The sequence below is a fragment of the Dendrobates tinctorius genome, unplaced genomic scaffold (assembly GCF_039654945.1).
Source record: "Dendrobates tinctorius isolate UK_male_01 unplaced genomic scaffold, ASM3965494v1 ptg000090l, whole genome shotgun sequence".
Taxonomy (NCBI): Eukaryota; Metazoa; Chordata; class Amphibia; order Anura; family Dendrobatidae; genus Dendrobates; species Dendrobates tinctorius.
In genome coordinates, this window is record NW_027361758.1 from 782674 (window position 1) to 805330 (window position 22657).

The 22657-nt window shown below is 48.9% G+C and overlaps 1 protein-coding gene across 1 annotated transcript in view; it reads left to right on the forward strand.

Moving 5' to 3' along the window:
* P2RX7 (purinergic receptor P2X 7) overlaps positions 1–22657 on the forward strand; it is a 100563-nt gene that overhangs the window by 7745 nt on the left and 70161 nt on the right. The window contains exon 2 of the mRNA XM_073585961.1: positions 19113–19245. Within this exon, the coding sequence (XP_073442062.1) occupies positions 19113–19245 (133 nt within the window). The remainder of the gene's footprint in view (positions 1–19112; positions 19246–22657) is intronic.

The following is a 22657-nucleotide window of genomic DNA, read 5'->3' on the forward strand; positions in this document are numbered from 1 at the left end:
GACTGCAGGCAGAGCAGAGACGGGCACGCACGCATGCTGGGCATAGGTGTCCAGCCAAAGGATCCAGCATAGGAGGTGCATGTGCGCACTAGCAACGGCGTGCAGCCACAGGGTGAGATGAGCGTGTGCACTCGCAATGGCGTGCAGCCATAAAGGGAGATGCGCGTGCGCACTCGAGAGGGCCCCGGCTTTGGGGATCATGCGGCATGACAAGCATGACAATTACATTCCATGTGGGCTGGCTGCATGACATTTTATAGGACCTGTGCTGTGAGCTCATTTTCAGGTTTGCCTCTGGCTTCTGGTGAGGGTTATGGAGCTGGCTGTGCTGACAGAGGAGTAGTGAGTTCTCTATCTGGACTCCCTCTGTTGGTGAAGGGAGGTAATGAAGCTGATCTAAATGGCAGAGACCGGCCACCTGAGGAAGAGGACTGCGATTGGATATCAGGAGTTTCTGATTGGATTTAAGGCAGCCGACTCCCTAGTTTCTTGCTGGTGATTTTTCCTGACTGTGGCTCCTGGTTTCCAGTTTGGTTCCTGCCTTCCTAAAGCTAAGTTTTCTCTGCTATTGTTCATATGAGTTTTTGTCTGGTTTACTTAGTTTTTGTGTTTAGCCAGCCCTGGCCTGAATCCCCATTTTGTCTCTAATCAGTTGATCTCTTTGCTCTGTCTTCAGAATATACCTGAGTGCTGATACAGTGTTTTGAAGTCTAGCGACTTTAGGGCCTTTTTCTATTAGATGTGTTAGACATTCTTTTTGGCAGGGTTTTTTGCATGATTGCAGACAGCAGCTTTTCTTTCCTGTCCTTTCTAGTTAGCGAGGGCCCCATCATTTGCTCAGCCTATCTTTCTACCTGTGTCTGTGTTTTCATCTTGTTTCACCGACAATACATGTTGGGGGCTGTCTATTGCTTTGGGGCTCTGGGGCAGTTTAGATTTTCCCTTTCTTTCTTTAGGCTTATTTAGTTCTCCGGCCGTGACGAGGCATCTAGGACCACCGTAGGCACGCTCGACGGCTACTGCTAGTTGTTATGGCTAGGATCAGGGGTCTGCAATCCGCTAGTTACCAACCTCTATGGTTTTCTGGGCTTAGCTTGCTTTTTGTTTTTTCCTCCTCGGTGACTCATTCATAACAGACCTGGTGTTAGGCGTCGGATTCCTGGCACTGCACAGTGGGAGTCCAGAGCCAGACATCCTGCGGTCTCCCATTCTTCCTCGACCGCTCCGGGTGTTGCTCCACAAACACGGCGAGCCAGGCTTGCTGCTCAGACTCGCTCTGACAGCCTGGATGTTGCTGCCACCTCTGGTGCAGCAATAGCAGCGCAACCTGCTCTGCAGGGAACTGCTCCTGAGGCTAAGTCCTCATGCCGTGCTACTGGGCATGCCCGCAACTTGACCTCTCACTAGAGAGCAGGGGTCACATGCTCAGGTCCTACGTCGGATCTGATTGGTCCTTCCCAAGCTAATGGAAGGTCCCGGAAGCGCATCGCTATAAAAAGCCAGCATGGCGGCTCGGTGATGCGCTAGTGTAGCATATTATGCTGTGTGTGTATGGTGACGGATGTGTGGACTGGTGACTGACGCATTATGAAACCCCTTCCCTCGGATATTACGAATGGTGACAGATAGTTGGATAGTCAGTCTCAGCTTGTGGCAAGCTACACGCCACGTGATCCTCGCCTACACTAGCGTCCGTCGGCGCCTGTGTCTCAGCGCCGACGTCTGCGGCTTTACCTGCCGCTGCGCTGCACTAACCGCAGCTACTCTTGGTCGCTGTTGCGACGCCACACGCAGATCTCTGTGACATTAACAGAGCCGCGTCTCGGCACCACATTGCCTCTTGCGACTCTGCCAGAACAGAGCCGTCCTTAGCGTTCGGGTGACGCTAACCCGAGCGCAGTACCTCATTGATTAGGTGCATCTGCCATTGTTCAGCAGAGGTCTTGTCACCTACCGCACGGTGGACTCCGGGCGGCGAACGCACCTCGTTATTTTATATTTGGTGCGTTCCGCCGTCCTAATATTACACTAGCGCCAGGGTCTGGCTGGCAGCTGGAGAGCAGGTTGGCGGCTATCGAGAGCACCACCTCAGCTGCGAATGCTGCGCTAGCTGCCGCCCAGACGGTCGCTGAGGCCGTCTCACGTGTGCCCACTCTTTTGCCCTCGCCAACAATCTCTTCCCTCCCGCTCCCCGATAAGTTTTCGGGTGAAAGCGCCACCTGTAGGGGATTCGTCAGTCAGTGCTCCATTCACCTGGGGTTGCTGGCTGCACGGTTTCCTACAGAGCGGGCCAAGGTGGGCTTTATTGTCTCCTTGTTAGCTGGCCGGGCATTGCAGTGGGCCTCACCGTTGTGGGAACGTGATGATCCCGTGGTTCAGGGGCCTGCTCAGTTCCTCGCGGTTCTGAAGCAGGTCTTCTTGGGACCACGGGTCATGCACGATACGGCTCTCCAACTGTTAGCGTTAACACAAGGGTCACTCTCGGTTAGCCATTATGCTGTCCAGTTTCGGACATTGGCTTCCGAATTGGAGTGGCCGGACAAAGTGTTAGTCCCAGTGTTCTGTAGAAGCCTAGCTGAGCACGTCAAGGATGCTCTAGCCACCCGAGATATTCCCACAACTCTGGAGGAATTGATCTCCGTCTCCACCCGTATTGATCTCCGGTTCACGGAGCGCGGGCTGGAGAGGACTCAATCCAGACGTAAGATTAACCTGGCTCCCACCTTTACCGAACCACTGAGCCATTCCGCTCAGGAGCCTCCCTCCATCGAGCCCATGGAGGTTTCTCGCACCGGTACTAAGCCACGTCAGGTGCGGGGCTCTGTGCGCTGTTATCACTGCCGACACTTTGGCCACTCGGCTGGCACATGTCCTCAGCGGCCAAAGGGACGAGCCCGTTCCATGGTTGTAGGTGGTGGCCAGTCCCAGATGGAGCCCTTTTCACCTAAGCCGGTATTCCGGGGTACTATGGATAATGGTTCCTCCACCTGGGAGACAGAGGTTACTCTGGACTCCGGCGCCGAGGGGAACTTTATGTCCTCGAGTTTTGCCCAGAGTCACTCTATCCTCCTGGTATCACTCCCACAACCTCTGACCATCAGGGTGGTGGATGGGGCACCATTGCCGTCTCAAGTGACCCATCAGACGGTCCCACACGGTCTCGCCATGTCCCCCTCACATCGGGAGACCCTGTCCTTGCTTATTATGCCTGATGGCATCGATCAGGCACTCCTCGGGGTTCCCTGGCTTCGTTGTCACTCCCCTCACATTGATTGGGCATCGGGGAGAATACTGGGCTGGAGCAAGGACTGCGAGGGAAGGTGTCTTAGGGACAGTCTTCAGGTAGCGTCTACAGAGCTGCCTACAGATCTCTCCACGCTTCCTGAACCTTACCATCAGTATGCGGACGTCTTCTCTAAGAAGTCTGCGGAGACACTCCCGCCGCACCGTCCCTATGATTGCCCGATTGACCTCCTGCCGGGCACAGAACCTCCTCGAGATTGTGTCTACCCATTGTCTCTCCTGGAGACAGAGGCAATGTCCCAATATATCCGGGAGAACCTGACGCGGGGCTTTATCAGGAAGTCGGTGTCACAGGCTGGGGCAGGCTTCTTCGTTCAGAAGAAGAGCGGGGAGTTACGCCCCTGTATCGACTACCGGGGTCTCAATGCCATCACGGTAAAGAATAAGTACCCTCTCCCGTTGATCTCCGAGTTGTTCGACAGGTTGCGTGGGGCGCGGCTCTTCACAAAGCTAGACCTACGAGGGGCATACAACCTGATCCGTATTCGCGAGGGAGACGAATGGAAGATAGCTTTTAATACTCGGGATGGCCATTATGAATATCTGGTCATGCCCTTCGGCCTTTGTAATGCGCCCGCTGTCTTCCAGGACTTCGTCAACGACGTCTTCCGTGACATGCTTTCTACCTCGGTGGTGGTCTATCTGGATGACATCCTCATCTTTTCGCCAGATTTCCCCACCCACCGGAAAGATGTCTGCAGGGTATTCGACCGCCTGCGGGCGAATTCCCTGTTCACCAAGCTGGAGAAGTGTCAGTTTGAGCAGGAGTCCTTGCTATTTCTGGGCTACGTCATCTCGGCCCAGGGGTTGGCTATGGATCCGGCTAAACTGCAAGTGGTTATGGACTGGCAGGAACCCCATTCTCTTAAAGCGGTGCAGCGCTTTTTGGGGTTCGTTAATTATTACCGTCAGTTTATACCCCACTTCTCCACTCTGGTAGCTCCTTTGGTTGCTCTCACGAAAAAAGGAGCTAATCCTAAGGCGTGGACCGAACAGGTTTCTAAGGCTTTTTCCTCCATAAAGTCCCACTTTGCAGGCGCTCCCATTTTACACCATCCCGATGTGGATAAGCCGTTTATCCTTGAGGTAGATGCTTCTTTCGTCGGTGCAGGAGCAGTCCTTTACCAAAAGGATGCTCAAGGTCGGAAGCATCCCTGCTTCTTCTATTCTAAGACCTTTTCACCGGCGGAGAAAAATTACTCCATCGGCGACAGGGAGCTGCTGGCCATGAAATTGGCTTTCTCCGAGTGGAGACATCTCCTGGAGGGAGCCCGGTTCCCCTTTCAGGTGTTCACGGACCACAAAAACCTGGTCTATCTTCTGACGGCCCAACGTCTGAATTCCTGTCAGGCCAGGTGGTCCCTCTTCTCTCGCTTCCGCTTCACCCTGCACTACCTCTCTGGGGAGAAGAACATCCGAGCAGATGCCCTCTCGCACTCGGTGGTCTCAGCGGAAGAAGGAGAAGCTGAGCCCCGGTTAATTCTACCTCCAGAGAGTTTTACGACCGTGGCTCCTATCGCTCTCGAGTCGGTACCGCCAGGCAAGACCTTGGTGCCCCCCCCGGCTACGGCCGGAGGTTCTTGCCTGGGCACATGCCTCCAGGCTAGGTGGCCATTTTGGTAATAAAAGGACCACCGAACTCCTGGCAAGGTCATATTTGTGGCCACATATGGCTCGAGACGTCAAGGCATACGTGAAAGCATGCGTCTCGTGTGCCCGGAACAGGCCCTCTAGACAGAGGCCGGCGGGGCTCTTGTTTCCCCTGCCAGTAGCGGATAGACCATGGGAAATGGTGGGCATGGACTTTATAGTTGGCCTGCCCAAGTCCAGTGGCAGTACGGTCATCTGGGTGGTTACCGACCATTTTTCCAAAATGGTACATCTGGTGCCACTCGCACGCCTACCTTCCGCCCGAGGTCTGGCCGTCCTGTTCATTAAGCATGTATTCCGTTTACATGGTATGCCGGACAAAATCGTAAGTGACCGAGGTCCCCAGTTTGCGTCTCGTTTTTGGAGGGAGCTCTGCAGCTTACTCAGCATCAAGCTAAATCTGTCTTCCGCCTACCATCCCGAGACGAATGGCTTGGTCGAAAGGGCCAATCAGACCTTGGTCACCTATCTACGACATTTTGTCTCTGCCAGGCAGGATGACTGGGCATCCTTGCTGCCTTGGGCTGAATTTGCCCTAAACAATGCAGTGGCCGATTCCACGGGTCAGACGTCTTTTCTCCTAAATTATTGTCAACACCCACACGTCCCAATGCCGGTGTCCTCCACTGACTCCAGGGTGGCAGACTGGGCAGTGGAGGCCCGGGAGATTTGGGATCACACTCAGAATGCTATCCGGGCATCTAAAGAAAGGATGAGGGCGTCCGCCGACACGCACCGGCGACCCGCGCCAAGCGTCTCCCCGGGCGACATGGTGTGGCTCTCCACCCGGAACGTTAAATTGCGGGTCGAGCCTCCCAAGTTCGCACCACGATACATTGGACCGTTCAAGGTCCTCGAGCGACTTAGCTCAGTGGTCTACCGCCTGGCTCTTCCTCCACATTTGGCCATATCGGACGTGTTTCATGTGTCCCTCCTCAAACCAGTTCATAGAATCATAGAATCATAGAGTTGGAAGGGACCTCCTGGGCCATCTGGTCCCACATGGTCCGGTTTTCTGAGCCATCCACCGGGTCATCAGACTTATCGTCTGACGAGTATGAGGTTAACACCATCGTGGGGCGCAGGTTTGTCCGTGGCAAAAAATTCTATTTGGTGGACAGGAAGGGTCATGGTCCCGAGGCTCGGACCTGGGAGACGGTGGAGAATATTCATGCACCGCTTCTGGTCGCGGCTTTTGAGCGCAGTGAGGCGGGGACCATGTTAGGCGTCGGATTCCTGGCACTGCACAGCGGGAGTCCAGAGCCAGACATCCTGCAGTCTCCCATTCTTTCTCGACCGCTCCGGGTGTTGCTCAGCAAACATGGCGAGCCAGGCCTGCTGCTCAGACTCGCTCTGACAGCCTGGATGTTGCTGCCACCTCTGGTGCAGCAATAGCAGCGCAACCTGCTCTGCAGGGACCTGCTCCTGAGGCTAAGTCCTCATGCCGTGCTACTGGGCATGCCCGCAACTTGACCTCTCACTGGAGAGCAGGGGTCACATGCTCAGGTCCTACGTCGGATCTGATTGGTCCTTCCCAAGCTAATGGAAGGTCCCGGAAGCACATCGCTATAAAAAGCCCGCATGGCGGCTCGGCGATGCGCTAGTGTAGCATATTATGCTGTGTGTGTATGGTGACGGATGTGTGGACTGGTGACTGACGCATTATGAAACCCCTTCCCTCGGATATTACGAATGGTGACAGAGAGTTGGATAGTCAGTCTCAGCTTGTGGCAAGCTACACGCCACGTGATCCTCGCCTACACTAGCGTCCGTCGGCGCCTGTGTCTCAGCGCCGACGTCTGCGGCTTTACCTGCCGCTGCGCTGCACTAACCGCAGCTACTCTTGGTCGCTGTTGCGACACCACACGCAGGTCTCTGTGACATTAACAGAGCCGCGTCTCAGCACCACATTGCCTCTTGCGACTCTATGCCAGAACAGAGCCGTCCTTAGCGTTTGGGTGACGCTAATCCGAGTGCAGTACCTCATTGATTAGGTGCATCTGCCATTGTTCAGCAGCGGTCTTGTCACCTACCGCACGGTGGACTCCGAGCGGCGAACGCACCTCCTGTTATTTTATATTTGGTGCGTTCCGCCGTCCTAACACCTGGCTGCATTACATTCCATGGGGGCTGTCTGCATTACATTCTATGGGGCTGCACTGTACTCCTGTGTGGGACTGCATTGTACTCCCGTGTGGGGCTGTGTGGTGTGTATTCAGGCCCGGATTGCAAATCTGCCAGGTGGGCTTGCGGCTACGTGGGCCACCGCCGCCGGCCCATTAAAACGGGTGGGGAACCTCCGGCCACGGGCCACATGTGGCCTGCAGGCAGGTCCCCGGAGTCCGGAAAGGCGGAGTTAGCGGTCTTGCTGCAGGGTTGTTCTCTCCTATGTCCCCCTCCACATCTCCTGATGTACTGGCCTGTCTCCTGGTAGCACCTCCAGCCTCTGGACACTATGCTGACAGACACAGCAAACCTTCTTGCCACAGCTCGCATTCATGTGCCATCCTGGATGAGCTGTACTACCTGAGCCACTTGTGTGGGTTGTAGAGTCCGTCTCATGCTACCACGAGTGTGAAAGCACAACCAACATTCAAAAGTGACCAAAACATCAGCCAGAAAGCATTGGTACTGAGATGTGGTCTGTGGTCCCCATCTGCAGAACCACTCCTTTATTGAGGGTGTCTTGATAATTGCCAATAATTTCCATCTGTTGTCTATTCCTTTGGCACAGCAGCATGTGAAATTGATTGTGAATCAGTGTTGCTTCCTAAGTGGACAGTTTGATTTCACAAAAGCTTGATGTACTTGGAGTTATATTCTGTTGTTTAAGTGTTCTCTTTATATTTTTTTGAGCAGTGTAAAAAAATCGGGGCTAAAATTTTGCGGGAAAAATGTTCTTATCTCTGTTATAAACTTCTGTAGAGCACCTGGTGGTTCAAGATGCTCACCACACATCTAGATAAGTTCCTTGAGGGGTCTAGTTTCCAAAATGGTATCACTTGTGGGGTGTTTCCACTTTTTAGGCACACCAGGGGCCCTCCAAAAGTGACATGGCATCCGCTCTCGATTCCAGACAATTGTGTGTTCAAAAAGGCAAACCTTTCTCCTTCCTTTCCGAGTCTTGCCGTGGGCCCAAACAGTGGTCTTCCTCCACACATGGGGTATCGGCGAACTCAGGAGAAATTGCACAACAATTTTTGTGGTCCATTTTCTCCTGCTACCTTTGTTAAAATAAAAAAATTGGTGCTAAAAGATAATTTTTGAGGAAAAAATTTGATTTTTAATTTTCACAGCTCTACGTTATAAACTTCTGTGAAGCAACTGGGGGTTCAAGGTGCTCACCATGCATCTAAATATATTCCTTGTGGGGTCTAGTTTCCAAAATGGGGTCACTTGTGGGGGTTTCCACTGTTTAGGTACAGTTGTGGCCAAAAGTATTGACACCCCTGCAATTTTGTCAGATAATACTCAGTTTCTTCCTGAAAATGATTGCAAACACAAATTCTTTGGTATTATTATCTTCATTTAATTTGTCTTAAATGAAAAAACACAAAAGAGAATGAAGCAAAAAGCAAAACATTGATCATTTCACGCAAAACTCCAAAAATGGGCCAGACAAAAGTATTGGCACCCTCAGCCTAATACTTGGTTGCACAACCTTTAGCCAAAATAACTGCGACCAACCGCTTCCGGTAACCATCAATGAGTTTCTTACAATGCTCTGCTGGAATTTTAGACCATTCTTCTTTGGCAAACTGCTCCAGGTCCCTGATATTAGAAGGGTGCCTTCTCCAAACTGCCATTTTTAGATCTCTCCACAGGTGTTCTATGGGATTCGGGTCTGGACTAATTGCTGGCCACCTTAGAAGTCTCCAGTGCTTTCTCTCAAGCCATTTTCTAGTGCTTTTTGAAGTGTGTTTTGGGTCATTTGTCCTGCTGGAAGACCCATGACCTCTGAGGGAGACCCAGCTTTCTCACACTGGGCCCTACATTATGCTGCAAAATTTGTTGGTAGTCTTCAGACTTCATAATGCCATGCACACGGTCAAGCAGTCCAGTGCCAGAGGCAGCAAAGCAACCTCAAAACATCAGGGAACCTCCACCATGTTTGACTGTAGGGACCGTGTTTTTTTTCTTTGAATGCCTCTTTTTTTCTCCTGTAAACTCTATGTTGATGCCTTTGCCCAAAAAGCTCTACTTTTGTCTCACCTGACCAGAGAACATTCTTCCAAAATGTTTTAGGCTTTTTCAGGTAAGTTTTGGCAAACTCCAGCCTGGCTTTTTTATGTCTCGGGGTAAGAAGTGGGGTCTTCCTGGGTCTCCTACCATACAGTCCCTTTTCATTCAGACGCCGACGGATAGTACGGGTTGACACTGTTGTACCCTCGGACTGCAGGGCAGCTTGAACTTGTTTGGATGTTAGTCGAGGTTCTTTATCCAACATCCGCACAATCTTGCGTTGAAATCTCTTGTCAATTTTTCTTTTCCGTCCACATCTAGGAAGGTTAGTCACAGTGCCATGGGCTTTAAACTTCTTGATGACACTGCGCACGGTAGACACAGGAACATTCAGGTCTTTGGAGATGGACTTGTAGCCTTGAGATTGCTCATGCTTCCTCACAATTTGGTTTCTCAAGTCCTCAGACAGTTCTTTGGTCTTCTTTCTTTTCTCCATGCTCACTGTGGTACACACAAGGACACAGGACAGAGGTTGAGTCAACTTTAATCCATGTCAACTGGCTGCAAGTGTGATTTAGTTATTGCCAACACCTGTTAGGTGCCACAGGTAGGTTACAGGTGAAGTTAATTACACAAATTAGAGAAGCATCACATGATTTTTCGAACAGTGCCAATACTTTTGTCCACCCTCTTTTTTATGTTTGGTGTGGAATTATATCCAATTTGGCTTTAGGACAATTCTTTTTGTGTTTTTTCATTTAAGACAAATTAAATGAAGATAATAATACCAAAGAATTTGTGCTTGCAATCATTTTCAGGAAGAAACTGAGTATTATCTGACAAAGTTGCAGGGGTGTCAATACTTTTGGCCACAACTGTACATCAGGGGCTCTCCAAATATGACATGATGTCTGCTCTCGATTCCAGCCAATTTTACGTTCAAAAGCTCAAATGGTACTCCTTCCCTTCCAAATTCTGCCGTGCACCTAAAGAAAGAGTGGTCTTCCTCCACATATGGGATATCAACGTAGTCAGGAGAAATTGCACAACAAATGTGGTTCATTTTCTCCTGATACCCTTGACAACATATAAAAAATTGTGTCCGAAGTAAAATTTTTGTGAAAAAAGGTTAAATGTTAATTTTTTCCTTCCACATAGCTTCAATTCTTGTGAAGCACCTGAAGGGTTAATAAACTTCTTGAATGTGGTTTTGAACACCTTGAGGAGTGAAGTTTTTAGAATGGTGTCAGTTTTGTGTATTTTCCGTCATATAGGCCCCCAAAGTGACTTAAAATATGAGGTGGTCCCTAAAAAATGGTTCTGTAAATTTTGTTGGAAAAATGAGAAATCGCTGGTCAAATTTTAACCCTTATAACTTCCTAACAAAAAAAAATTATGTTTCAAAAATTGGGCTGATGTAAAGGAGACATGTGGGAAATGTTATTTATTAACTATTTTGTTTGACATAACGCTTTGATTTAGGGGCATAAAAATTAAAAGTTTGAAAATTGTGAAATTTTCAAAATTTTTGTCAAATTTTCATTGTTTTCACAAATAAACACAAATAATTTTGAAGACATTTTACCACTATCATAAAGTACAATATGTCATGAAAAAAATATCCACAGAATCAGTGAAATCCATTGAAGCGTTCCAGAGTTATAACCACATAAATTGACAGTGGGCAGATTTCGAAATTAAGGCCTGGTCACTAACCTACAAAGTGTCTTGGTCATTAAGGGATTAAGGAAGTCTTCCTGAAAACAAGATCTGTTTGGGTCCGTGAGGACTGGAATTTGGGAAACACTAGACTAGAGAAACTATTGTTCTGTTTACTCTTTGAGGAGAACATGTCATGTCCACAAACATTATATAGCCGGGGTCACACGTAAGAAACTCGCACCTCAATACCCGGCATTGCCGCCGCTACTCAGGACCGAAGCATTCAGCTGCATAGAAATACATGCAGCTGAGCGCTCCGGTCCCGAGTGCCGGTGGCAGTGCCGGGTAGTATTGAGATGCGAGACTTGTGCGAATTTCTCGCAAGTGTGAGCCCGGCCTATACATGTAGATATGGGATTAATCTGCAGGATAATGACGTCTCAATCCTGTCCAGCCACCTTACTGAAAGTCCAGCTACTGTTGAGAACACTTTAGACCTGACTTCTGAGTTTGGGCTCCCTCTGGTGGTTGCTGTGGGTAATGGAGCTGGTCGGGTTGACAGAAGTCAATCACCTGAAGTGAATGATTGGAGGTCAGGTGTTACAGACTGGGAAGATTTAAGTGAGCAAGCTTCCCTCAGTTGTTGCTGGTGATTTGGTTTTCTTCCTGTGCATTTTGAAGTCCGCTTGCCCCCTGTTTGGTCCCGCATCGTTCAGATAAGTTATTTGTTTGCTGGAATCTTTCGGCTTTGCTGTGTGGGTTCAACATTGTTCCCTGCTGGGACCTGTGCTGGACCCCGTTCCATATGCCACAACTCATGTCAGTTTGTTCAGTATTGCTAATCCCCTGTTATGTCAGTATATTTTGTTTTGCTTCCAGTTCACACCAGAATTCTGATCTAGTGGGGGAGATGTCGTGTGGCCTCAGTATTTTTGCATATCAGACGTGTTGGATTTTTCTTAGGGTTTTTTTGCGTGATTGCAGACAGTATCTTTCCTGTCCTGTTCTATCTAGACAGTTTGGGCCCCCTCATTTGCTTACTCTATTTTCTGCCTGTGTTTGTGCCTCATCTTGTCTCACCGGATATATATGTTTGGGGGCTATCTATTTCTTTGGGGTTCTACTCCGGGGCAGTTTAGCTTTCGCCTTTCTTGCTTTAGGCTTAGTCAATTCCTTGGCTGTGTCGAGGCGTCTAGGGCATCGTAGTTAAGACCCTCGGCTAATTCTAGTTCTGTTGTTAGTTTTAGGGGTCTGCAGTCCGCTAAGTTACCAACCTTTCTGGTCATCTGCTTGCCTAGCTTATTCCCCCGGCTATCCTCCTCGGTGACCTAATCATAATAAGCTACTATGAGAAAATAAAGTTTATTCCTCCTGGGAGTTGCCAACTTTCAGTTATAAAGGTGAGACTAGAGTGGCTAGAGTTATCACTCACTTTCATTGGCATTTCGCTCTGCACAGATGTGCTGCAGAGCGAACTGTCAATCAAAGTGCCTGAGACTTCTTCCAGTTGCCGCTCACAATGCTATAGCTGCTCTGGGCTCATCTCTATGTCTGAAACCTGGTGTCTGCCGGGAGGAATATAGTTTATTTTTTTTCAATTATGAGCTTGCAGTTTACCAAATATCTGCAGATTTAGGCTGTGTGCACACGATGCAGATTTGCAGCGTTTCCGCAGTGGATTTTACCGCGCAGAAACGTTGCATATCCGCATTGTGATGTACAGTACCTTTAAAATGAATGGGAAAAAAAAAACGCTGTGCAGACGCTGCGGATTTTTCCGCGCGGTTTTCCTGCGGTACAAAATCCGCAGCATGTTACTTCTTTTGTGCGGTTTTCTATCTCCCCTGTCACCAAATCCGCAGGGGGAAAACCGCAATGGAAAACCGCACAAAAACCGCATGAAAACCGCGTGAAAAATGGAAGAAATCCGCAGGAAAAATGCAGGTCATTTGACCTGCGGTTTTCTTCCATTCTGCACGGAAAAATCCGCAGGGCTCAAAACTCCGTCTGCACTCAGCCTAATAGCATTTGGTAAGCAGGACTGGTTCCATTTAAACCAGATGGCTAGCAGAATCAGTAAGGGTCCCATGTATGCACACATACATACACATTTCTACAGCCCTTTCATTTGTCGAAAAGAGCAGTGGAATCAATGCTGCAAAAATAGAAGAGAGAAGCTGTGATCTGGCCGCATTTGTTTCTTGTGGTAAGCACTGCTTCCTATTCTGAATGTAAACCGGTATGAGGAAGAAAATAAAATGTAAAAAAAATGCAGAATAATATAGTCAGTATTCTGATCCAACATAACTACAATTTTGCTGTGAAGATTAGAGAAAGACGGTTAAAAGATGTTATTTGTTTATTTGACAGCACTTCAGTGAAGGGATGGCACTGTGCTTTAGTGGTTAGCAATGTTGTCTCCAAGGGTTTTTGCATTATAACACAGGCACTATATAACAGCATGTTGAGGTATTACAAGTCTGGAGACCCTTCGGGCTCCATGTGCTGCTATACAGTCTTCTTGCACATGCCTAATACTGGCCGTGCACATAATATCACAGTTGGCCAAAAACGTATCTTTTTTTTGCTATCTACCTCTGACACCCACATACATGAATAAATTGTCAAAGCATGCTTGTTTATTGCACTAAGAAGTCCTATTGACTATCTTCAAAATGTTGTAGCTCCTCTTGGTAGTGAACCATTAAACTGAATACTTGGCATTACAAATCCCCCCTTGAGTAGGTTGTGTTTCTGTACAGTTTTGCATTAACAGTGCAATGAGACATTGACAAAGTGTGTAGAGACAACCCTTATTGATAGATGAATGGCAACACCCAGTTGTTGTAAATGTATCCTTACAGTTCCAGGGGAAATAAAAGTAGAATAGAACAACACAAACTTCTAAGAAAAGCTGCTCCAGAAATTTGTAGGAAATGCAAGTGATTTAGTACAGAGAAAAGTCAGGGCAGCAAACAAGTATTCTTTATCATTGCTTTTGGTGGATGGACACTATATCTTGTACTCAGTTCTGGCATACCTTCAAAAATAAAAGACCCCCCCTGTATATATATACAGTGGGTACGGAAAGTATTCAGACTCCTTAAAATTTTTCACTCTTTGCTTCATTGTAGTCATTTGGTATATTCAAAAAAGTTAATTTTTTTTCTTATTAATGTACATGATTGTAACAACCCTGCTGGCATCGCTGCATGGCCTCCCATTCCCCACTCACCAATTTGCTCACTACTCCAGGCCATGCTGTGATTTCTGTATACTGCCAGCTCCATGCTCTGTCCCTTTTATCTTCTGTCTGCTGTGTTCATGTTTCCTGACTGTGTGTATAGGGGGGCGGCGCCTGAACTCTCTGCTTCTTATGGAGTCAGGGTGCACCGGGCTAATATGTCCATGACCGTTAGGGTCATTGCACTCTGGTTACTTTGGTTTAGTTGCCCCCGGTGGCCGCTAGTGTTATTGCACGTGATAATGAAGCAGGTGTGATTCCCTGGCTGCTTCATATAAAGGAGTAGCAGGTGGTCTCACTCACTGTTGGTGATATTGCTCATTTCCAGCCAAGTCTGGTGAAGGAAGGAACGACAGAGAGGAGTTCCTTGCAGCTCAGGGGAGCTCTGGTGTAATTGCTTCAGGCGGAAGCTGAATTTAGGTGTCGAGCTTCAGGGGTGAAGCTGAACTTTGGTGTCGTACTCTGTTGCTGGGAGCAATAGTAACAGAGCTAAGCTAAGTGGGGTTTTTCCCTGTTTGTTACTTTCCTTGTGTGTGTATTAGTGCAGTGGTGGGATTAGTTTCTGCACCGTACAATTCACTAGAAAGGGATAGCTGCAGGGCGAGCTAGGGATTTGAGGTATCCAGCTCATCGCCAGGTGCTGAACCTGCCTAGGGATCGTCAGGAGTGTAGGGACACTGACTCAGGGGAGTGCAGGAGTTCTCCACGTCCCCGTTCCCTATTGCAGGGCCCTCCATTGTAACGGTTTCCCCAGTGTTTCCCTTAACTCTGTTTAAATTCGCCCTGCTGGAGGCGGTATATCCAGGTTCACGGGTGTTATAGAAATTCGCTCTGCTGGAGGCAGTGTATCCAGTCACACGTGACATTACATTATCACCAACCTTAACATTTTTCTCTGGTGAGCCATGGGCCAAGTTCAGACCAGTGAGCAGTTGCTGCTGGTCGTCACTGAGATGAGTGAGGAGCTGAATGATGTGTTTAAGCAGCACCTGCAGCGGAATTATGGGTCTGAGGCCTACCCTCTGCCTCAACTAGAGGGTCCATTTGCGGCTTTGGCGAAGATGCGCCTTGGAGTCCCTGCTGGGGAGCAGGACTTGCTTATACAGGTGGACGTACCCAGGCAGGTGGGAGGAGTTGATGTCCCCATGGTGCTGCCTGGTGTTCCCCAAGGTGAAAGGGTACGTCCCTATAGTGAGCAGACTAATGATTTAGTCCTTGGCACTCACGCCGAAACTTCGGTAATATCAGAGAAGCCGTGTCCCCCTGGTCGTGTGGAGGAAGACCTTCCTCCTCGCCCTCAGAAGGTACTATGTCAGCAGAGGTGATGGTTGGCGAGGTACCTGAGTGTAACCTTTTTTTTTCCCTTTAAGCTGTTTGCTTAAAGTTAGTTTTGCCCCCTGGTGGACATTAGGGTTATTAATTACACTGTGGTTGTTTTAGTTCTAGTTTTGCCCCCGGTGGCCTTTAGGGTCATTGCACTCTGGTTACTTTGGTTTAGTTGCCCCCGGTGGCCACTAGTGTTATTGCACGTGATAATGAAGCAGGTGTGATTCCCTGGCTTCTAGCTAGAAAGGAGTAGCAGGTGGTCTCACTCACTGTTGGTGATATTGCTCATTTCCAACAAAGTCTGGTGAAGGAAGGAACGACAGAGAGGAGTTCCTTGCAGCTCAGGGGAGCTCTGGTGTAATTGCTTCAGGCGGAAGCTGAATTCAGGTGTCGAGCTTCAGGGGTGAAGCTGAACTTTGGTGTCATACTCTGTTGCTGGGAGCAATAGTAACAGAGCTAAGCTAAGTGGGTTTTTACCCTGTTTGTTACTTTCCTTGTGTGTGTATTAGTGCAGTGGTGGGATTAGTTTCTGCACCATCCAATTCGCTAGAAAGGGATAGGTGCAGGGCGAGCTAGGGATTTGAGGTATCCAGCTTGTCGCCAGGTGCTGAACCTGCCTAGGGATCGTCAGGAGTGTAGGGACACTGACTCAAGGGAGTGCAGGAGGTCTCCACATTCCCATTCCCTATTGCAGGGCCCTCCATTGTAACGGTTTCCCTGGTGTTTCCCTTAACTTTGTTTAAATTTGTCCTGCTGGAGGCGGTGTATCCAGGTTCACGGGTGTTATAGAAATTTGCCCTGCTGGAGGCGGTGTATCCAGTCACACTTGACATTACATGCAATGTCTAAACTCAGTTAGTACCTTGCTACTGAGCTTGCCAGGTCCTCTCCTGTAGTTCTCCTTCTTTGGAGGCTACACTCCTAGCCTTGTCTTGTGCCTGTTTGTCTGCCAGGAGGCTGTATATCCTGGTCTCTGTGCTATAGCTCCTGACCTTGTCTTGCCTAGTACCTCCGTCCACCCTCCAGGAGGCAGAATATCCTGGTCCTTGAGTCTTTGTCCCTCTACCTTGTCTGAACTCTGTCCTACCCCTGCCTCCTTGTCTTTGGCTTCTTTCTCTGCTGTGTCTTTCCCTGTGTCCTCCCTGTCCATGCTCTACACCCTTGCAGCTCTGCCTGCTCTGCACCCTTGCAGCTTTGCCTGCTCTGCACCCTTGCAGCTTTGCCTGCTCTGCACCCTTGCAGCTTTGCCTGCTCTGCACCCTTGCAGCTCTGTCTGCTCTGCACCCTTGCAGCTCTGCCTGCTCTGCTCCTGCTGCTGCTGCAGAACCTCTTGCTGCAGCTTCTCTCCGCAGACCTTGTGGTTCAGCTTTGCTCTGCTGCTGCAGAACCTCTTGCTGCAGCTTCTCTCCGCAAACCTTGTGCCTTGTGTTAGGGCTGGCGGAACACACCAAATAATAAAATAATAGTAATGTGCGTTCGCAGCCTGGGGTCCACCGTGCAGAGGTGGTAAACTGCTGCTTAGCAATGGCGGATGTGTATAGCGGTAGAGAATAGGTCACACGCGAGTTAACATCACCCTGTGTGAACAGTAGCGGACTCTGTTACGTCACAGACCCGCATTACCGCGGAACATAAATGCCGGAGCCTGTTAAAACACATAGCACTTGGCAAGAGGGCGCACAGTAAATGGACACAGAACTCAGCCCCAAGGATACGAGGTCTGAGTCCCTCTAGACCTACTGAGCGTGCGGCGTTGCACCTGCAGACGCCTCTAATGAACGCAGACCACCGAGGAGTGCAGACTGTGTGCACCGTGGCGTACAGACAAAGCCACCGGTGAATGCTGATGGCAGTCTCTGACTTGGCCTTTACCTGGACCTCAGCCTGGGCGCTAGCAGGCTAGGCTACACAACACATGTGTACCAAGGGTAGGAGTTTCATAATGAGTCGTTCACCAGAGACATTCATACATGCATACAACACTCACTCCACATGGTCAAATCTTTTTCTATATTAGCGCACGGTCGTGCGATCCTTTCATAGACGCAGTCTTCCGGGACCCTCCTGATGGCCCAATTCGAACTGCAATAGGAGCTGAGCATGTGACCTCCGACCTCCAATGAGTCGTCCCACGGGCAAGCTCATTAGGAGAAAAGCAGGACTTAAGCCCCCGTTACACACTGCGATATCGCTAGCAATATCGCTGTAAAGTCACCGATTTTGTGACGTTGCAGCGATATTACTAGCGATATCGCTGCATGTGATACTTACCTCCGACCGGCTCCCCCGCTGGTTATCGCTGATCCGCGAGAAGCTCCTGGATCATTTCTCGTCGTCCACTTCTTGCGGCGCTTCCTGCTGTGACAACGAGAGACGCGTGGAGCCGGGCTGGAGGACGCAGGATCGTCTGACAGGTAAGTAGCGATCCCCGTCCCCAGCGATGTCGCTGGTGAGATCTGCCTGAGTGGCAGCTCACTAGCGTCCACCCAGCGATTCACCAGCGATCCTGACCGCGTCGACGTCTCCGCCGAGCAGGAACCTCCGCTGCTGCAGAGGAATGGGAGACCGCAGAGGACATGGCTCGAGACAAACCCTGTGCAGTGGGAGAAACTCGACGCCTAACACCTTGTGGTTCAGCTTTGCTCTGCACTCCTGCCTGTATCCATACCTGCACCTCCTGTGTGAACAGGTCCAAACCTGTCCCTTCATATTCCACTCCTTCCTGCCTGTATCCATACCTGCATTTCTTTGTGTGAAGAGGTCTCTATCTGTTTCTTCATATACCACTCCTGCCTGCCCTGTGTCTCTCCTGTTCCATCCTGTCCAGTGTCTCAAGCCGTGCCCGCCTTGTCCTGTGTCTCAAGCCATGCCTGCCATGTCTACTTACCTGCTTGTCACTCGCACCTGACCAAGTGTCCTGTCCCCGAGTGGGATTAGCAGTCACAGCCAGACACCACCCTGGAGTGGCACCTGGCAGCTGCCTGCCGCACAACCCTGACCACATCATTGTAGGCTCCAGAGAAGACCAAGGCAGCTGTCTTAGTTACACCCCTTCCAGAGTAGTCTGGTCTGTCGCACAGTGGGGCCAAACCCCCCCGGCTCGCATCAAGCCGCCAAGGCGCAAGCGTGACAATGATGAAATGGGACAACCTCTTTAAAGAGAAGGTGGCATGTGAAAAAATGCTGTTAACCTGCATATTAGTATCATTCTGAACCTGCCCAGCGCCCGCACTTAGAGTCCCGCTGCCAGGAGGAAATTAACTTTATTCCCCCTGGCAGCATTTGGGTTTCAATCACAATGTTGGCGCTGGTGCAGGTTCAGTCAACGCTGAATGCCCCACCCCCAAGACTGAACGCTGAATGCTGCCAGGGGAAGTAAAGTTAATTTCCTCTTGGCAGAGGGGATATAAGGGCAGATTCAGAATGCTATTAACCTGCACATTAACCCCATATCTGCAGGTTAATAGTGTTTTTTCAGGTAACATATTCCCTTTAACTTCATTAAGACATCTGCCCCAATGAGATGATTTTCTTTAAAGCACATACGATACAAACTACAAGCTAATAAGACATCCCTGTTAATGTCTGATATTTGTTTTGCATCTGTGTCAGAAGCTTCATCATCATGTAAGTATATATACTTTACAGTGTAACTGTTACCTTTATATCACTTTGCATTAGTTTTCATAAATGCCCCCTTTGTATTTCTATGAAACTTCTCAACAAGGTTCTCCATTACTTTCAGTGTGATTCTAATTACTGAAAAACGTTATCAGAAAAAGGAAACCGTTATCAGTTCAGTGCACACAAAGGTTAAAGGAGTTTTGGATGCAGATTCAAGGATCTGGGACCCTGCCGAATACACAGTGCCATCTCCAGTAAGTCTAAATACATTCAATAGGGGTGAGAATATACATTCCATGGGGGAGAAAGCTAGCTAAAACAATAAAAACATTGTTTTCAAAAACATTTTTCAAAAATAGTTAATTGCAGACTCTCTGCCGCTGCATCTGTCTTTGTTGATAAAACAATGTCCTGGAAAACCCTTTAAAGGGAATTTGTCAACAGGTTTTTGCTATGCAATCTGAGGACAGCATGAGGTAGGGGTTAAAACACTGAATTCAACGATATGTCATTTATTAGGCTGTGTTCTATTGTTTACTTATAATAAAGGTTTTATCACTAGGACATTATCATTGCCCTGACTAGCTGTGTGGTGTCAAGGCGTCCGCCTCTGCCCCTACTGTGATAAGCAGCTCACTGTCAATAGACAATGTACATACCGAGCCTGGTGTGAGTGGGGTCAGCTTTCTCAGATCTGCATTCTACAACTAAAGGCCCTTTTACATTTAGCGATGCACCAGCGATCCGACCAGCGATATGACCCGGTCAGGATCGCTGGTGCATCGCTAAATGATTGCTAGTGAGCTGCCACACAGGAAGATCTCACAGCGATGCAGCAGCGACGCAGCGCACAATACTCACCTTTCACACACAGCGATGAAGCCGTCCTCCCGCGTCGCTCGCCTCACACAGCAGGAAGCCCAGCTGGAAGCAGACGACGAGAAATGGAGCCGCCCGATCTCGCGCGATCAGCAATGAACAGCGGGGCAGCCGGTCGGAGGTAAGTATCACACATAGCGATATCGCTGCTGCGTCACAAAATCAGTGACGTTTTAGCGATATTGCTAGCGATATCGCTATGTGTAAAACCCCCTTAAGAAGGCTAAGTCACAAACGCTGCACCCAGTAAACTGAGTGATACATTATTAGAATCAGGGTCTCTTTTCCTAAATTATGTTGCTTTCAGATGAGGTAGCAAAAACCTGGTGACAGTTTCCATTTAATGTTTTTGTTGAACAGACAGGTGTCCTTTGCTTCTTTTTTTGTGCCTCAAACCCATACTCTGAATCTTATGTGGCATCACATACCTCCATGTCTACCTTCTATTTATACCTATTGCATAATTACTGTTACATTAATGCATCTTTACATTCCCCATCTGTGGCATGCCCAGTCCCATAATTATGTGGCAGGAATAGAAATTTCTGCAACTGCAAAAATGGAAATCGGTGAACCTCTCGGAGACCTCTCTCTGCAGAAATTAGTTTAAGAATCATTGGTAAAAAAATTTTTTGTATTGTAGTGTTTTGTCAAGAGGCTTAATGTGGTGGTCTGAAACTTTCTTTTTCTTCTATACTTTAATTAAAAATTTCTTCTATACTTTAATTAAAAATTAACTATCCTTCCCTCCTTCCCTCACTAACCTAACTGCTTTATCTATTCATTTTTTTGTATTACTTTCTCTGTTGCATGCTGAGACGCTTAAATGAGTCACTGCTGCAGCATCTTACCTCACCCTGAAATGAAGCATCATCAGTGTTAGTGTTGTCTGTCTTAGGGGCTAGGAAATGTGTAATGACAGTGCACTCTGTTGCCAATTGGTAACTTCTCATGAGAGACGGCAATAGAGTGCACTGCCACTGTGCACTGAGAAGAACAGTACAGAGTACTGGAAACCAGGGGAAGAGTCTTGAGGAGATCATTTGCATATTCCCAGTGCCTTCTGGGATAAGTGAAGAGTCTCCGCGAGCTCAACGATCACTGGGTTTTGGCCGTTGCCGCTGAAAAGAGGAAATCGGAGAAACCAGGGGAAGAGTCTTGAGGAGATCATTTGCATATTCCCAGTGCCTTCTGGGATAAGTGAAGAGTCTCCGCGAGCTCAACGATCACTGGGTTTTGGCCGTTGCCGCTGAAAAGAGGAAATCGGAGAAACCAGGGGAAGAGTCTTGAGGAGATCATTTGCATATTCCCAGTGCCTTCTGGGATAAGTGAAGAGTCTCCGCGAGCTCAACGATCACTGGGTTTTGGCCGTTGCCGCTGAAAAGAGGAAATCGGAGAAACCAGGGGAAGAGTCTTGAGGAGATCATTTGCATGTTCCCAGTGCCTTCTGGGATAAGTGAAGAGTCTCCGCGAGCTCAATGATCACTGGGTTTTGGCCGTTGCCGCTGAAAAGAGGAAATCGGAGAAACCAGGGGAAGAGTCTTGAGGAGATCATTTGCATGTTCCCAGTGCCTTCTGGGATAAGTGAAGAGTCTCCGCGAGCTCAACGATCACTGGGTTTTGGCCGTTGCCGCTGAAAAGAGGAAATCGGAGAAACCAGGGGAAGAGTCTTGAGGAGATCATTTGCATGTTCCCAGTGCCTTCTGGGATAAGTGAAGAGTCTCCGCGAGCGCAACGATCACTGGGTTTTGGCCGTTGCCGCTGAAAAGAGGAAATCGGAGAAACCAGGGGAAGAGTCTTGAGGAGATCATTTGCATATTCCCAGTGCCTTCTGGGATAAGTGAAGAGTCTCCGCGAGCGCAACGATCACTGGGTTTTGGCCGTTGCCGCTGAAAAGAGGAAATCGGAGAAACCAGGGGAAGAGTCTTGAGGAGATCATTTGCATATTCCCAGTGCCTTCTGGGATAAGTGAAGAGTCTCCGCGAGCTCAACGATCACTGGGTTTTGGCCGTTGCCGCTGAAAAGAGGAAATCGGAGAAACCAGGGGAAGAGTCTTGAGGAGATCATTTGCATATTCCCAGTGCCTTCTGGGATAAGTGAAGAGTCTCCGCGAGCTCAACGATCACTGGGTTTTGGCCGTTGCCGCTGAAAAGAGGAAATCGGAGAAACCAGGGGAAGAGTCTTGAGGAGATCATTTGCATATTCCCAGTGCCTTCTGGGATAAGTGAAGAGTCTCCGCGAGCTCAACGATCACTGGGTTTTGGCCGTTGCCGCTGAAAAGAGGAAATCGGAGAAACCAGGGGAATAGTCTTGAGGAGATCATTTGCATATTCCCAGTGCCTTCTGGGATAAGTGAAGAGTCTCCGCGAGCTCAACGATCACTGGGTTTTGGCCGTTGCAGCTGAAAAGAGGAAATCGGAGAAACTGCGCGCCTATCGGCGCGCGAATTTTGGCTCATCTTTCATCTTTTTAAGAAATCTCAAGATGGAAGAGGCCAGGAGCCATTTGGTGAGCTGCATTTCTTGCTACATGTTCACAGATTTACCAGTGGAAAAGCCAAACTTCACATGCCACAAATGCAAGCTTGTGACCCTGTTGGAGGAAAAGTTGCAAAATCTCGAAGAGAGGTTAGCTACGTTGAAGATCATTAAGGAAGGTGAAGAGTTCTTGGACAGAGCAGAATTATCTCTTCATGTTACAGAAAGAGAAGAAATTCGAAGTGCACCTGAAGAAACAGAGGAATGGAGACATGTGACCCAGAGAAGCAGGAGGATCAGGAGGCAGTCA